The following is a 15,700-nucleotide window of genomic DNA, read 5'->3' as shown; positions in this document are numbered from 1 at the left end:
CAGCTGACTACTAAATTATTTGGCAATTATTTCAACTATCAAGTCACCATGATTAACCTGAACAATTATTTTAGACCAAGTCATGATGTCAAACCCTCTACGAGCTGAAAACAATTGGATCACCGGCATCGTCCTCCACACAGTTAATCGAGATTTAAATCACTGTGGACTGAGAGTAGCACCTCCTCCACAACTAAAACCGTAAAGCCTGACTTGACGTTTCTGGAGAAAAAGACTGAGAAGTCAAGGCGACACTTTAAAACCAAAAAGATTACACCAACTGCAAGGCACGGTGGAAGTAGCATCATGCTGAGTGGACGTTTTGGACCAAAGTGTGCATCAAAGGACATTAATAATTCAAACCTGTGCACAAATTATTTTTTCGCAAAAAGCAGTGAAGTTTATCGCGCATTAGTAATTCTGCCTCACAATGTTTACATTCATCACCAAAAAAGAAAATAAAAAATAATCAAAAATAATTATGGCATCCATGGCGACGATGAGTGTCCTATGTGGCTTGGCTGGTTAAATGCATGGGAAACATATTTTCTAGGTGTTCAGTCATGGGTTTGATCTAGTGGGGAAAGATTTAAAGACACTGGACTGAGGTCCATACTCACTGTGAAGAGTTCGGAAGTCTATGCAAAGGTAGGGGTGGGAGCTTCGGCGTTCCGGTTCAAATCCAACCTGACTTCGTACTCTCACATCTCCTAGAAGAAATTAACACTCGTTTCCTCAAGATTCGTACCGTGCAAAAAAAATTTTTTTAAAAAAATTACATAAATAAAAGCATCATTGTTCTAAAAAACAAACAAACAAACAAAAAAAAAAGAACTACTTAGAAGTTATATTTCAAGACTGATCTGATTTACATGATTTTATCCCTTTTTTTTTTTTTTAAGTGCCATGAGGACGGGCTTGACCACATGATGATGTGCGGAGCAGGAGAACAAACCAAGCGCACACTAAATTTAAACGACAAAAAATCAGTGGGATGTTAAACCTTTTCAGTGCCATTTAAAAGAGCTCCTGAAGGAAAGCCAAACTAAATGATCCTGGGTTTCTGGCAACATCCAAAGAAAAGCTCAGAGTTGTTAAATAACTATTTTTCCGTTTTATTTGTTTTTAGAATATGCACATAATAGTTTACAAACGCCTAAAAATAAATATTGTAACAATCCCCTCACTACTTTTGTTGCATTTTGCCAGGATAAACTCGACTCCATTTTGTTTTCCCTTTTTGAAGAGAGGCAAGAAAAACTGTGGGACGCACTGTAGTTGTGTGTACATAGCAAATTTTAAATAGTCATAATCATTGTTTTTAATTTAGTTTGGAAGGAACTCTAAACTCGGGTAAGATCTTTGACATTATGCCGAACTAGGCTGCAGTCTGGGGCTGCGACAATGCATTTCATGATGAAGTTGAAATTGTCTACCAAATGGCGTTTTTTAAAACTGCACTCCAAACGCGTATATAAATCTGTAAGCTTTGTTATTCTGCAGATGTTTGCATTCAAATGTCTATTGAATGCGTTAATAAAAAGGAAAAAATGTGTGAATAGCTTAATTTGAAGTTTGACACATTTTTGCAAATAAAAATGAATTAAAAAGTTGCCTTTCGGTTCTTGTCAGAAAATACAGTTTTCCTTTACTTTGGAGATTTGACAGAAAACCCTTCGAATGAGAAGAAGAATTTTAACGCATCTGTTTATTGGAATAGCTACAACCAGGTCAATAATATGGTAAAACCCATCACGCTGGCATTCTCAGAAAACTAAGAAACAAGCAGAAGCTGCGATTTCAGAAAGTACGATTTGACCCAGGTCTAGCGGGTGCTATTCATATGCAGGAACAGTCGCACACAAACACACACTCCCATGTCCCAGAAGAGGAAACAGACAGGGAAGTGAACAGCTGAGCATGCAGTGCCATATCAGGACAGTCTGCTCTACTATTAGTACCCAGAGCCACTGAGGGCGACCTGGAGTCGAACTACGACCGGTTTTAGTAGTCAGGCGGCGGAGCGGGCTCCGAAGCTGGACCCCACGGACGGCGGACGGATCAGCATGTAGACTGCAGTCAGGAGCGAGATTATAGTGAGGTGGCAGAACGATGCTGTGACGCTGATGCAGCAAAATGCCAGAGTGTTGATTCCAGGCAAGGCTCTACAGAGCCTCCCAAAAGTATCCATGCCCCTAAACCTTTCCACGTTTTGTCAGGTTTAAAAAAAAACCAAAACAACCAATTGGAGTTTTGTGCGATAGACCAACACAAAGAAGCACGTACTTGCAAATAAGTGCAAAAAAAAAAAAATCTTTTTAAAAAACGGCCACGTACTGTTGATCCACCCTTTGTTGCAACAACAGATGCAAGTGTCTTGAGGCAGATCTCTTCCAGCTTTACTCGTTTTGAGATGGAACTGACTCAATTATTTGCAAAATAGCTCAGATTCAGTCAGATAGCATAAGTGTGAATACCAAGTTTCAAATCCTGCTACAAATTGGGGATAAGATCAAGTTTCAATGCATTCAATTTCCGGCTTGATCAAAGGTTGATACTCGATTACGTTAATGGCCTATGAGCTAAGTTTGAGAAAGCCAGAGGGTGGAAATTAGGAGCAAACTTTCGATAAGGACATGAGGTTATGTGTACCACATCCTGTGCCCTCTGTGCCAAAGGAAGAGCGAGTTGAAAAGGAGCCACACCACATGTAGGCTTAGTAAGACGGAGAGGAAATATGTCAAAATTAGAAAAATATGAGGAACTGTAAGACGTTTCAACCAGAACCTGCAGCAGCAGGCTAGTGCAGCAACCTGCAGCAGAGCATCAAGCTAGTACTGTCAAATCTTCGCCTTAGCTCTGAGTCGCTGATTTTTACTGTGTAGCTCTCGAGACTCGCTAAGAACCAGGGCTTTTGCGCTCTGGAGCCATCTTTGGCTCAATATCCCACTTAAAGGTTTGTCACTGCTTTGCAATCTACGTGGAAAAACTGACCAACTTCCTTGTCGCTTGCAGTAGAAAGCATTCCCTCAGCCTGATGGTGCTAAGCCCCACGTTTCGCCATGAGGATGGTGCGCATTGAGCAGAGTCGAGCTTTTGTCACCTGATGGAGAAATCGTTTCCCACGTTTGCCGTGTCTCGTACGAGGTCAGTAGAGATCCACAAACAAGATTATTCTTATATCACTCCTCCCTTAAAAAGAAATAGCCAACAGATTCACCCACCCGAGTTGTGGATCTCTGCAACTCCTCGGGAATGACTATGGGCCTCGACTGTTTCTCTAGTTAATGTTCTCCATTTTAGGTTTGTGCCATACTTTTATCATCTTCCTACGGTTAATAAAAAGTGCTTCGGTTTAAAACTTGACACATTGTTTTATAGAAAGAGATTAGATCCTTACTCGTAAAACCGTTTACAATCACGCATCTCTCTTCTTCATCGTCTGGTGTGTGTTGGTCTATCACAAGAAACCCCAGTAAAAACATTGATGTTTGTGGTTGTGACTAATTGTGGAAATAGCTTAAGGGGTATTTCTTTTCACAAGGCTCTGCACATGGAAGTTAACTGATCAAGGAGCTAGACATCGAAATGTTACGTTCCCAGCATGGCACGTCAGATTGTGTCATGTGTGCATCGAAATTAAAGAGCAAAGTCGCACGCATGTGAACCCACAACCGGCACGTTACTTACTTGCAAACAGCTGTTTGAACACTACACAAGCTCCTATCAAAATACCAAAAACTTTGAATTACAATTCAAGGCATAAACAATGCTTCACAATTTGTTGAGAAGGACTTTGATCTGGGGAAAAAAAACAAAAAAGAAACAATGGATAACTAAAAACACAAGAGTGCATGCATTCCTGGGCACTGAGTGTGTGTTTGTATGTATAAACATCTGTCACATGTGCAGATACATGTGCTTCGGGTCAACATCGAGTGTGTGTGTGTGTGAGATTAGTGTGTTTTTGAGAGTCACAGAGTCCATGTTTCCCCCCCCAATGGTGCATTAGTGCCGGTACTCTGGGGTGGATGTAGGTCAGGTCATTATAACTGATGTGGCAAAAGCTCTGAGTGCTGCTATTTGAAAGCACATCAGCATTAAGTTAGCCGGCTAAAGCCGGGCACAGGCAAACACCAGTCTGCATTAGCGTGCTTCTGCTGCTCACACTCCGCTTAATCTAAAAAAAATGAAAATAAAAAAAATCCTGCAGACACAGATGCTTTATGCCAATGACGTACGAGACTGCCGTCATACTTGGCCATGGAAAATGATTAAAAAACCCCTTCAGTCAGCTCAGCCAAGGCTCCGAGTGGCCGTTTCGTGCATGAATTATGACAGACTCACTAGGATTAAGTGGATTAAATCATCCACAGGAATGATTTTTATTTTGTTTCTTTTTCTTTTTATAATATTTGCCTTTCGAAGAGTTTTTCACACGTCCACCAAGGTGGTCAACATAAACTTAGAAATATAAATTGATATTTTATACTGAGTGAGCAGAAAACAAGCCCAAATCCAAGACTCTTTAAGGAAAATGTGACCTCGTCTCTGACTCCTGAGCTCTCTGTGCTTCTCTTTCTCATTCTTCTCGTTTTGCTTTTTGTTGCTCAACGGTGTATTTCAACAACGCGCATTCCCCACAAAAACAACAGTGACACGGCTGAGCGTCGTCATCAGTAAACTCAATTGGAGGTATACAGATCTAGGGTGCACACACCAGTCCTATTTGGTCTACTTTAACCAAACACTGGTTTGTTTGTCTAGAAAGTTTGGTTCGGTTTGACCAGGCAAACTCTGGTCCACCTGCAAACCCAAGTCTCGGTTCGGTTGAAGTGACGCGGTTCCAATGCATATGTGGATGGCAAATGTACTGAGTATCGTTCCAAAAGCAGAACAGACTCTGTAACGTAGGACATCCTGGTTAAATACAACCTAAACAAACGTACGAGTCTGGCTCTAGCAGGAGAAATGCCTTGTGGTCTTTTGCCAAAGACAAAAGAGAAATCCTACAACCACCAAAATCCGACGCCACTCCATTTTTGTTTACATTATGTAAAGAAGGCAGTTGTGCTCCGTGTCTTCTTCAGAGGTTTTCATGTCGTTTCCTTTCGGGGTTCGTGGTGGAGCGCCGCCACAGGCAAAAGGGAGAACCTGGTTTATTTGACAGTGCAGTGTGAAAGTGAACCGCACCAGCTGAAATTGTAACAAATGTTGCAACTTTGGTCCTGATAGAACCAAGTTTACTGTACTGTCTGGTTTTAAAACACCCTAAGAATCCACTTACAACTCGTATATTGCAGTTTTTCCCTTTCTTGAGAGACATTTAGAGGCCCCGTCTAACATCATCTCCACTTAGATATTAGCTCCACTACACTATATGACGGTCTCTGATTTATATCAGTTCAGCCTTTTAAACTAAAATGACACGAGCTGTGTTAAAAGTTTTTACACTTTTTAATGTGTAAATTAAAAATTTACCTGATTCTTCTCTGCTGTTATTTTTTTATAATATTCTGGTCATTTGAGTAAAATATTAGCATCCTTTATCTACATAGTCCACAAAGCAGAATCCCTAAAATTTGCTTCTGATTTGCTTTTTTGGGATCTAGGCTAACTTAATTACAACAACTTAAAATGATAAATCAACATTTTTTGGACTAAAATAAGGACTGCAGTATTCTACATTAAGTGCTGATTGTCTATATGGTTTCTAAAAACAGTTTACAGTTTAGTGTTTTAGTGGATTTTAAAATCAAATCAATTTTGGTGCAACCTCTATTTTATGTTGACTTGAGACCAAAAACAGTTGTGAAATTGTTGCTTTTTTAGTTGTTTTTTTTTTTTGAATGAGTGTCCAAAAGCAAAACCAAATACTGATGGGTGAAATGTTAAAATCAAGTTGTGATTAGATGAACCAAAGACAGGGCACATAATTGATGACCTTTAAGCCTAACATTTATGGGTTCGAACAGATAGAGGGAGCCGGAGGACCCAGAAAAAACACCACAAAGAAGAGAGAAATGCCTCGGTCAGGATTCGAAGAGCTTCCAGGTTAATCTCTTCCTATTAAAAGGGCTGGTGAGATATTTATGTAATATTCAACATTTACAAAAGACTACTGGCAGGGTATATTTGAAGAAGAATACCTTGCCAGTACGTGCAGCTACACTGGTCGGCTAGAAGGCAGCAGAGTAAGGAGTAACAAACCACGTACACAGCTTTTCAATAGCCATCTACGGCAGTGACCACTGTGCAAGAAGGCGTTTGACTTACAAGGAAGTAGTTAAATCATGATGGAGCCGGAGGAGAATAAAAGTATAAAAGTATATGGATCTTATGATTAAATAAAAAAGTTAAACAGTTTTCAATTTTATTGTTTCCCGGTAAGATCCTTCTACAGTTTGAACTTCGCAGGTCAGCATTTGAGCGACTCTTCTCCGATTATTCCCTTGCTTCCACTCAAAAAAGTGTTTGTACTAAGTGACAGAAGCTGCCTTCACACTCCCACATCAACGATAAATAGACAGCCCGTAGTGGTATAACCAGCCTCTAATCACATCCATCCCCAATAACCTTATTGATTAGGAAGCAGCTGCTGATCCAGCTCCTTCCGAGACGCATTTCGCTCCATCTGACTGGCAGATCTATCAGTCCTCCATCCTCTCTTCCATTTTCTAAACTGCTTACTCCGGTTGGAGTCACTCAGGGCAAATGGATGGTGCTACACACATACAGTATGTACACAAAGGCACGTGGAAAAGCACCAGTCAGCCCAGCTACACACCAGCTCTTACTCTGGCGAGGGCGGAAAGTCTGTACTTTAGATCTGATAAAACCCAAAAGACTCCCGGCGTTGCAAACCAAACTTGGTGTGACGGAGATAAAAACAAAAGCAGGGATCAAGTTATTTAAAATATAAACTGTATAAACTAGCCACTGGGAATACACAACGACCACTAAACATTTCTAACATCTGCAAAGTGTTCATGTGTGTGTCTGAGGGTGAGGACAGGGAAACACTTACCTAGCATACGAATGTACAGCGCCGTCTGATCAGAGCTGTCATAGGAGATGGCCCCTCGTCTCTGCAAAGAGAGAGATGTAATCGGCAGTTCATGATAAAAAAAATAAGATAATACTTTGTTTGTTTTCTCCAGAAATGACTTTATGACCCTTTTCAAACTGACTCGTATCAGTGTCACATCGTCTGCTGCTTTTTGAGATATTTTAGCCTACTTCATGCTGTCGGACAGGTTCTATTAAAGTGACTTCTAGCCTTGTGGCTAAGCGAAACTGCTTTACTACTGTTAATTTACAAATTAAAGTAAAAATGGCGTCTTTTTAAAACTAATTTGTTTTTTACGTCAACATTTTTAATGATTTGAAATCATTTAAAATGTGGGAAAACAGAATAAACGTAAAGCACTTTTACACAGAACGACACAGGCATCATTTTCAGATGGATGTACTTAGTATCTGCTCCGTTTGCTGCTAATCTGTGTGCAGATGAGCGTGCGCATACATCACTGCTACACTGATAAACATGTTCCTGCTTCGTATCACCAGCCTGATACGGCGCTGCTATCAGTCATGCGAAAAACACATGTGCAACGAGGAAACGCACCCACACACACACACACACACACACACACACAAGTATAAATGCGACCACAAACACGCGGTGTTGTACAAGAAGGTAATTATAAACACCGGTCCCAATTGGACCCCACCCAGGAGGCTTGGATTTACTTCCCTTTGAAAGCCTGTCAAAAAGCTCTGCTGCAAATGCACAGATGGTAACGTGTAGATTAAAAAGGGAATAAATAAATAACTCTTCCCTTTTCTGACGTCAGCCGGTGATGCGAGATAGTCAGGAAAATTAGCCTCTGGCTACAATCTTGTGTGTTTACATTTACACCGTAAATGTTCCTCAGCACACAGGCCATTCCTGTTTTAATGTAAATGACACTGAAATTAATAGTTAAATGCATCCAAGTCTGTTTACATCAAGTCAACACTAATAACCAATAGGAAATCAAATAGTTTTAATGATTTAAACATTGCAAATATCCATCGAATGTGACCAAAAGTTATGTTAATTGTTAAGATATATAAAAAGCTAGTCTAAATCTACCGTAGCTTTAGACTTTTTTAGCACATTTGTCCCAATCCTGTTCAGGGCCCTGAGAAAGTGTCGGCCCCACTAAGTCAGGCAGTCAGTGTTAGCCAGGCAGCTATAGCGTTAGCCAACCTAACTATCATTTTTCCAATCTTTACCATGACACAGATCATAAAAAAAGACTAATAGTTGCTGCAACTGCCGCATGATCTGCTCTGAGTGCTTTGAGCTGAAATATTCCTCCAGGACTTATGGAGATGGGGTCAGGAAATCGGTCGCCAACATCTCTGCAGATCCCACACATCCTGGACACGAGTTGTTCAGACCTTTGCCTGAGAGTTGGTGCTGCTTGCAAAAACCAGTCCCAACACTTTACAGAGTGCTCGGCTAATCTGTGTTTACATGTGCAATATTCTAGCCCATCTTGGAAAAAAAACGACTGAGTGAACACGGTGACCAAATGAAACCAAAGTTAAATGCATCAAAGTTAAATGTGTGTTTTGCACAAAAACAAAATGGATTCCGAAAATTTAACAGCATTCAAAACAAAGCATTTCATTTTAGATTAATTACTGGACATGAAGTGAAATGCAATACAAGCTAAATTATCAACCAGACTTTATCAAAACAGAGTTTGCAGCGTTGGTCTTCTGCAAACTAATCCAGATGAAAATAAAGTCAGTGGGAGAAAGACATGAGTGAACTGACGACTGCAGAGCTCTGTGTGGCGAGTCTTATCTTTAGAAACAAGCAATTAAGACTGTACGGGTTTTAGGTGACAGTTTTCTTTACCTCACTAACCTCAATAGCAGCTTATTAAAGCCGAGATGCAGAAACTGCTGGTGTGATAAATTCTCTTTTGCTTTTAAAGAAGAAAAAAAAAAACACACTGGCTACGTATAGAGCTACGGGGCATTTTACCCTGACACATAATAAAAATGACACAAAATGGTACATTTACAAGCATGGGAATGGAGGCTTGTGTTCTCAGTCTAGTTTCATTTAGATTATTTAAAAAGATTTTTGTCTTTTCTTCACAACTTACCAAGAGAAATGCTTATAATGGTGCAAAGTTTCTCTGTTAATTTTAAATGCCAACTTTTGAAATTGCTGTATTTTCTTAAACATAATAATAAAAAAAAAAAACAAGTTTTTAAAATGAACATTGAAACTGAATCTCATTGCCGCACTTCACAACTAAAACTCCAGATTTGTTTGATTTTCTGTCAAAATAAAGAGATGTCAGTTCAACTAGAAATGCTGCGTCTGTGTTGTGAACTTTATAAATGTGCAGGAAATGTTTTGATGATGCACGTCATTGCTTCATGCAAAAGTTATCCTCTTAATCTCGCAGCTTCAACCTACTAGGTGGCCAGTAAAAGTCATTTAACTTTTGGTTAGAGGCAATGTGTCTTCAGAATAGTTTTCTTGGCTTAAGTTGTTTCCAGCCTTGTATCAGAGTGGCTGCTTGTACTTGTTTACAAAAAATAATAATAAATAATGAGGTATTCTGCTCGAAGCAGTTCAATAAGAGTCTGTTTTATAGCATCAATGACAGACGAACTGATAAAAACCTCCCTCAAGTCTTCACAATAAAAGTTTTCACCACACACACTGTGTTCTGAACATCATTTAAGCTGGCAGTGAGAGTATTAGTTGTGGTAATAATAATAATATTTATACTGAAGATAAACCGACAACTGTGAAGGATTTTTGCATGATAAACAGAAGATTTCCATCCCGGTACATCCTTCTCTTGAAAAAGCAGAATTTTAATATCTTGTCGTTTCCCTTTTGAGCGAGCTAAAACTGTAAGGCAAAGCCGTTTAAAATCTGTCCCCTTTTGTGCTAAATGCGCCGTTATGTCTTTTCATGATAAACTAAAATTTGTGATTTAAAAAACCTGATCTTTTAGCCACATTTCCCAGCCTTACTCTTTATCTAAACCAGTATCTGGAGCCAGCTGGTCCTTCCAGGCCAGAGGCATCTGCAGCAGGAGAGTCACAATCAGAGTGGGAGCCGTGGCTGGCTTCACTGCTCTAAATGTATATTTGCTCTGTCGACAACCAGCTGCTTGGAGCTGCACTGAGGTGTTGGCTCACCTCATTTTGCACTCTGCATACGCTGGCGCCCCTCCAGGCCGCCACTTCGCTCTTCTTTCTGGGGCGTCCCTTGCATACAGTTAAGAGGAATGACATGTTTAATGGATGGCTGAGTTGATGGATGTTTGAGTGAGCAACGAAAGTCCGGCTGTACTCGCAGCTCTTAGAAAAGGTCTGCCAACTTAAAAACAAAGTTAGCTTTGAACTTGTGTTTTTGCAAAAAGTAAAAGAAACGTAACTTTTAAGAAAGAAAAAAAGCGATAAAACCTGACAGCACAGTGACATCTTGTTCATTCCGTCTGTTTACTATGATAGTTTGAAGACAACTGTCTGGTCAAACCTCAAACACAGACAAACACAAATGATCCTGCTCGTATGCTCATGACTTCGTATCCTTGGGCTTAACCGTGGCTCCACTTCACACACACACACACACCTAACAGCGCCTGTCCGATGAGCTCATGACAGCCGCCAATCCAAAGCTAATATTTTACCAGCTAGCAAACACCTCGAGTCAGGGTGTGCAAAGCTGTATTTTAGTGTCAACAAGACTCTGTATTTACACACAGTGCAAGTGTTTAGTTTTGGCATTATATACTGTGTGCATGTATGCATGGGTTCGTGTGCGGATGAGTGCAAGACGGCGGTAAACGTAAAGTGTGGGAACGACACGATGCAGTCTCCGGGGATTTAGAGTCGAGAACGGTCAGTGTGGAAAAACCAAAGGTTTACGTCAGAATTTGAACGGGAACAAAAAATCTAAACAATGCGTATGTGCAGTCACGGTGTTGCGAACAGATTTATGTCCTGAACAAACGGGAAAGTTTTGTCTTACTGTCAAAGTGGCAGAAAGCAGACACCCCTTTCTTTCACCCGCCCATCACGCTGTCTGGGTTCAGCAGGAAATAGTGCTGATTTGTAGGAGCGGCGCATTAGAGCGGAAGGTTTCATGTTGGTCAGCTAAAGACAAAGGAAACTTCTTCACAGCTCCTATTTGGGGCCCACTGCTGTGCACGTTTCAGCTGAAATGATGCAGATGTCACATACGCATGCGATGCATGACATGTTTACACTGAGTGTAGCAACAGACGCATTTAATGAGGAGGACAAAGACTTTTGAGTTATCAGAATCAAGAATAATTTAAATGATTTACATTCAAAAGTTTGTGTTGATGTCTTTAAAATGAATTTTTAATTTAAATGAAGCACTAATAGTGACACATTTATAGGGCTGCAGCTTTTTTAGTAGGCATGCCCTCCTTTAAAAAAAAAACACACAAAAATTGAATACAAAAATGTCTAAAACGAACAATAACAAATTTTTAAAAATACTCCAACATATTGATTTTACAGTTACATTGCTATAAATAAAATGCATATGTTTATTTTTATTTTATAAAAAATATTGAAGCAGAAATGTAGCATGCATATTAAACTTAGTAGTTTTCAAATCCACATTGCTCTATAGGTGTATCTCAGTCAAAATATGACCTGAAAGTTCATCAATTTGTTAATAAAACAAAATGAAACTCCTTAGTTGTTATTCAAAACTTTTGATTCCACCGATTTTGATAATTATTGCTTAATGTTCATAAAAACCCACAATTCAGTTCATCAGAATAATAAAACATAACAGAAATGTTATGTCATTGCATAACAGTCATGCAATCATAAGCAAGACTGCTAACGTTCTCTACAAGAAAGGTAAGACAAAAATGTCTTAGCTGTAGGAACTGGATGTTTGTAGAGCGCCATACACAAGCATATTATTGGAAAGGTTAGTGGAAGGAAAAAGTGCGGCACAAGCAACAGCGAAAGCCAACCTCAGCCTTAAACTATGATTGTGAAGCAAAGAGTTTGTAGTAGATTCAGTAAAACTTCCTTTTCCGTGATATGTACATTTTTATTACATCTCATGATCGAAGAGAACGTACCCAGCAAAGATCAGAGGTTTTAAGTAAAAAAAATAAGGTTTTTCAAAAGAAATTTACACTTTACAGAGCTAGTACCTGGAAAAGCCAGCCATTGCCAACATCAGATATGTAATGTTTTCACTACGAAGCAACTAGAATGTTTTCATTTCATGACCGCTTTCTATTAAAGCTCAGTCTTCGTCCTCAGGCTTGTTGTCTTGGGAGGAAATATGGGTGGTGCAGTCCCTATATCTCGGCGTTTGATCAGTGACGCTAACCAGAGTGTCATAGCAAAGCTAATCTGCCGGCTGATCACAGGCTGAAAAACAAAAACGGATAGGGGCTTTCTGTTAACTTTTATTTCATCACAACCTTTGTTAGTCAATTAGCCACAGGAGCAAACAAAGACGGGGCTTGACTCACTGAAGAAAGGGAAACGTAAAAATATTTGATATTTTTAGCGCTGGTTTTATTACACTTGGGTGGATTAAGGAGATCGTCGGAGAAAGAGTCAAGAGATAAACCAGCAGAGAGCAACACAAAACAAATGTGGCAGGCAAAATATGTGGATGCTATTGCAGTTTTTAAAAATAAAAAGTCACAAGAAAGCACAAAAGATGTAGGAAGCCATTTTGAAACAAGTGTTTCTCTTACACAATTTCATGACTGTTTTCTAAATTCATTACATCTAAAGATAATAAAAAAGAAAATGTTTTACCACTGAACACTATAAAAGAAAAAAAAAAAAAAACTTAGTCAACCGAAGTTGGAATAGGTAAGACTATGTGGGAAATTGGGATTTAAACAGGACAAATTAGTAAAAATATCATATAATTTTAGTAATATTAACATTTTCAGGCACTCCAACCAGAATCCCAACATGGATCTGACAGAAATCCGCACAGCGAGCTAAAGGTAATACTCATTCATACCAGTGCATACGTGCAGAAAGCTAAACAAATACAAAGAGCTACATCACTGCTTTTATATCCCAAATAATGAACATGTACTATAAAAGGTAAAACTGATGTTTAACCAACTACACACCAGATATTTCAAAGTGTAACTTCAAACACCGAAGCCCAGTTGTTATAAAATAACCACCAAGAAATCAGCGCACACAGACAACACGGGAAAACAAAAGACCAAATAGTTACCGATCTGCATTCAATACTTCCCTTTACGGTCGTCAGGTTCAGCATTTTTGATACGTCAAACCTCCCGGGTATATTTATTATGTAGAGTTAAATCAGCTGACTGGACCGCTTTTTTTTATGTCGTTTTGAAAAATGGCATCAAATGCCGACTCTGACCTCAAGAAATGCAAAGCTTTTCTAAATCGGAAAAGTATTTATAAGCAATCAAGTGACTCGTGTACACAGTTTATAAATGCCAAATTAAAAGTGATTGTTTGAAATCTGCACTAAAGCTGTGCCTCCAGGTGACCTAGTTCACCTTTGTAGACTTTAAAAAAATACCATGTGATCTGATCACAGGTCTGGTTTCCTTTTTCTCCACTTTCCCTGAGAATTTCAGTGAAACCACAAATCTCCACAGCTGCAGAGTTCAAAACAGCTCGTAATATCAACAATGTTCTCATGTGAGCAGAAGACTCAATTCAGGCCGGACCTGCACGAACATGCGGCTGAAATGCGTCCCGCGTACATATCCTTAAGCAGGAACAATAATGCCAGTTTCTGCTTCTGAGTGCATTTTGCCTTGCAGCCCTCGGCGTTCGCCGCGTTTGATTCGCCTGGCCCCCAGAGTTGCACTTAGCTGGTGTTCCCCCCGCAGCACTTTGAACACAAACTAAACACCGCTTTGTTTGGAGTGTGCTGCGAGCGCAACAGTCTGCTCATTGTGCTCTGCAATGTAAGCTCGTTTACATACGTCTCCGCTCCTTATCTCGGCTTAGTCCAACAGCCTGAGGTCAGAACGCTCAGGTTTCTGAGGTCAGGACCTAGTGTCAAAAATTCCTGATAGAGTAAGCAGCCCGGGGCTTTGGTGTCTGTCATTTTCTGACTCCTACGGTCCCAGAGATAGTAGAGGAGAAAAAAAGGGAACAAAAGGTTCATGTATATGAACTCAAATTGACCTTACAGGCATTTGGTGAGATTTTAAAAGTTTTATTTCAGAAAGAGGAAAAAAATAACACACTAGAGGGGTTTAAGCTAAAACGAAGACCAAAAAAAAAGCAAAAAAAACATGTAGCTTAGCTTTGTGTTTGATCTCCTGTTTCAGTCCACTGCCTTTCAAATGATATCAGAGCCATACATCTTCCTTGTATCAAAGATAGGTGTAAAACCTTCTTTTATTGTGTTATTACACTTTAAACATGGGGTGTAACCGAGGATAGAATGGCTACAGACAGCCAGCGGAGGCTAAGCAAATGAGCCCCAGCACTAACCTCATAAACGGACATATCACAAAGGAAAAACACACACACACGCAAATCCCCCCTCCGAGATAAAAGCAACAGACTCAATGCCGTTTCATAAACTAAACGTTTCCTTCCGAGTTATGACCCAGCGCGGAGCTTTGCTGTGTGGGACAGCACATTCCAGCAACCGAGCGCTAAGCCATAAACACAGGCAGACTTGGAGAGAGGGCGAGTGACTCCGTCTGTGTGTGTGTGTGTGAGCTTCAGCAGCTACACGCACAAGAAGTCCTCCATGGAGTCTACCTGGTGGAGGAGTGGTTTAAGAGCGCCGCGATCACTCTGACACACTTCAGCTGCTGTGAATTTTAAGAGCAGGCTGCTGGATTGATGAAGGGGGGAACTGACCCTCGATATCTCAGCAAACCAAGTGACAATGAGCACAGCTGCAGGACAAAGCTGCACGCTCGTAAGGCAACTTATGATTTTTTTTATTTTTATTTTTTTTACTGGCAGGGAAAGTGCCATAAAATAATCCAGGCCTCTTTATACTTTACACAGAGTGCTCCATCTGCCCTTTGTGTACCTGGGCTTTTAGCGTTGCTGTATGAAACGAGCAGAGTAACGAGGCGATGCTTCAGATTCTCTCCGGCCGTCTAACACTGTGCAGGAATTTCATTCATTTAAATGCCATCCGCTGACTCTAATTGCCTCTCGGGATCAACTAACTGGCCCCTCTTTTCTTAACCTTCAGGGCAAACAAAACCGTGGCTCTCATTGTAGGTGGAAGCTGCAACAATAAAACCTATGATAACAACACATTGTCCGTCTTCCTTCTTTGGATCCAATGCTTCAAATGTATATGTTTGCAGGTACCGGAGAAATATGGGTAATATTTACATTTGTGCTGTTTTATTTTATTTTAAAAATAAATAAATGTATAAATCAAACCTGAATGCAGCTGCTGTTTTGACAACAACAACAAATGTTTGTGCACTTTTCCACAAACATTTTCTTCCCTTCCACTAAACTTTTCATTAACTTGGGCTCTGAATAGCAAGCCCATTTAGTTAAGATCTTTTTGGCTTGCCCTTCTTGTGGAGGACGGGTCCTTTATCGTATATAGCAGTGGTCCCCAACCCCCGGTCCTTGGACCAATTGGTACCGGGCCGCGCAAGAAATAATT

General features: G+C 40.1%; 1 protein-coding gene across 5 annotated transcripts in view; it reads right to left on the bottom strand.

The window, feature by feature from the left end:
- Positions 1-15,700, bottom strand: part of pde7a (phosphodiesterase 7A) — a 33,091-nt gene that overhangs the window by 5,064 nt on the left and 12,327 nt on the right. Inside the window, exons 2-4 of one of the 5 annotated variants that reach the window (XM_015015601.1) lie at positions 7,028-7,088; positions 3,691-3,723; positions 621-710 (exon numbers count right to left, since the gene is read on the bottom strand). In XM_015015601.1, coding sequence (XP_014871087.1) covers positions 621-710; positions 3,691-3,723; positions 7,028-7,088 — 184 coding nt within the window. The remainder of the gene's footprint in view (positions 1-620; positions 711-3,690; positions 3,724-7,027; positions 7,089-15,700) is intronic. The other 4 variants (XM_015015609.1, XM_015015622.1, XM_015015618.1 and 1 more) reach the window with 4 other exon arrangements.

Source organism: Poecilia latipinna, unplaced genomic scaffold (assembly GCF_001443285.1).
Source record: "Poecilia latipinna isolate Pla-1442-1.1 unplaced genomic scaffold, P_latipinna-1.0 Scaffold71, whole genome shotgun sequence".
Classification (NCBI taxonomy): domain Eukaryota; kingdom Metazoa; phylum Chordata; class Actinopteri; order Cyprinodontiformes; family Poeciliidae; genus Poecilia; species Poecilia latipinna.
Note: the sequence above shows the minus strand (reverse complement) of the source record. Positions and strands in the feature narration are given on the sequence as shown.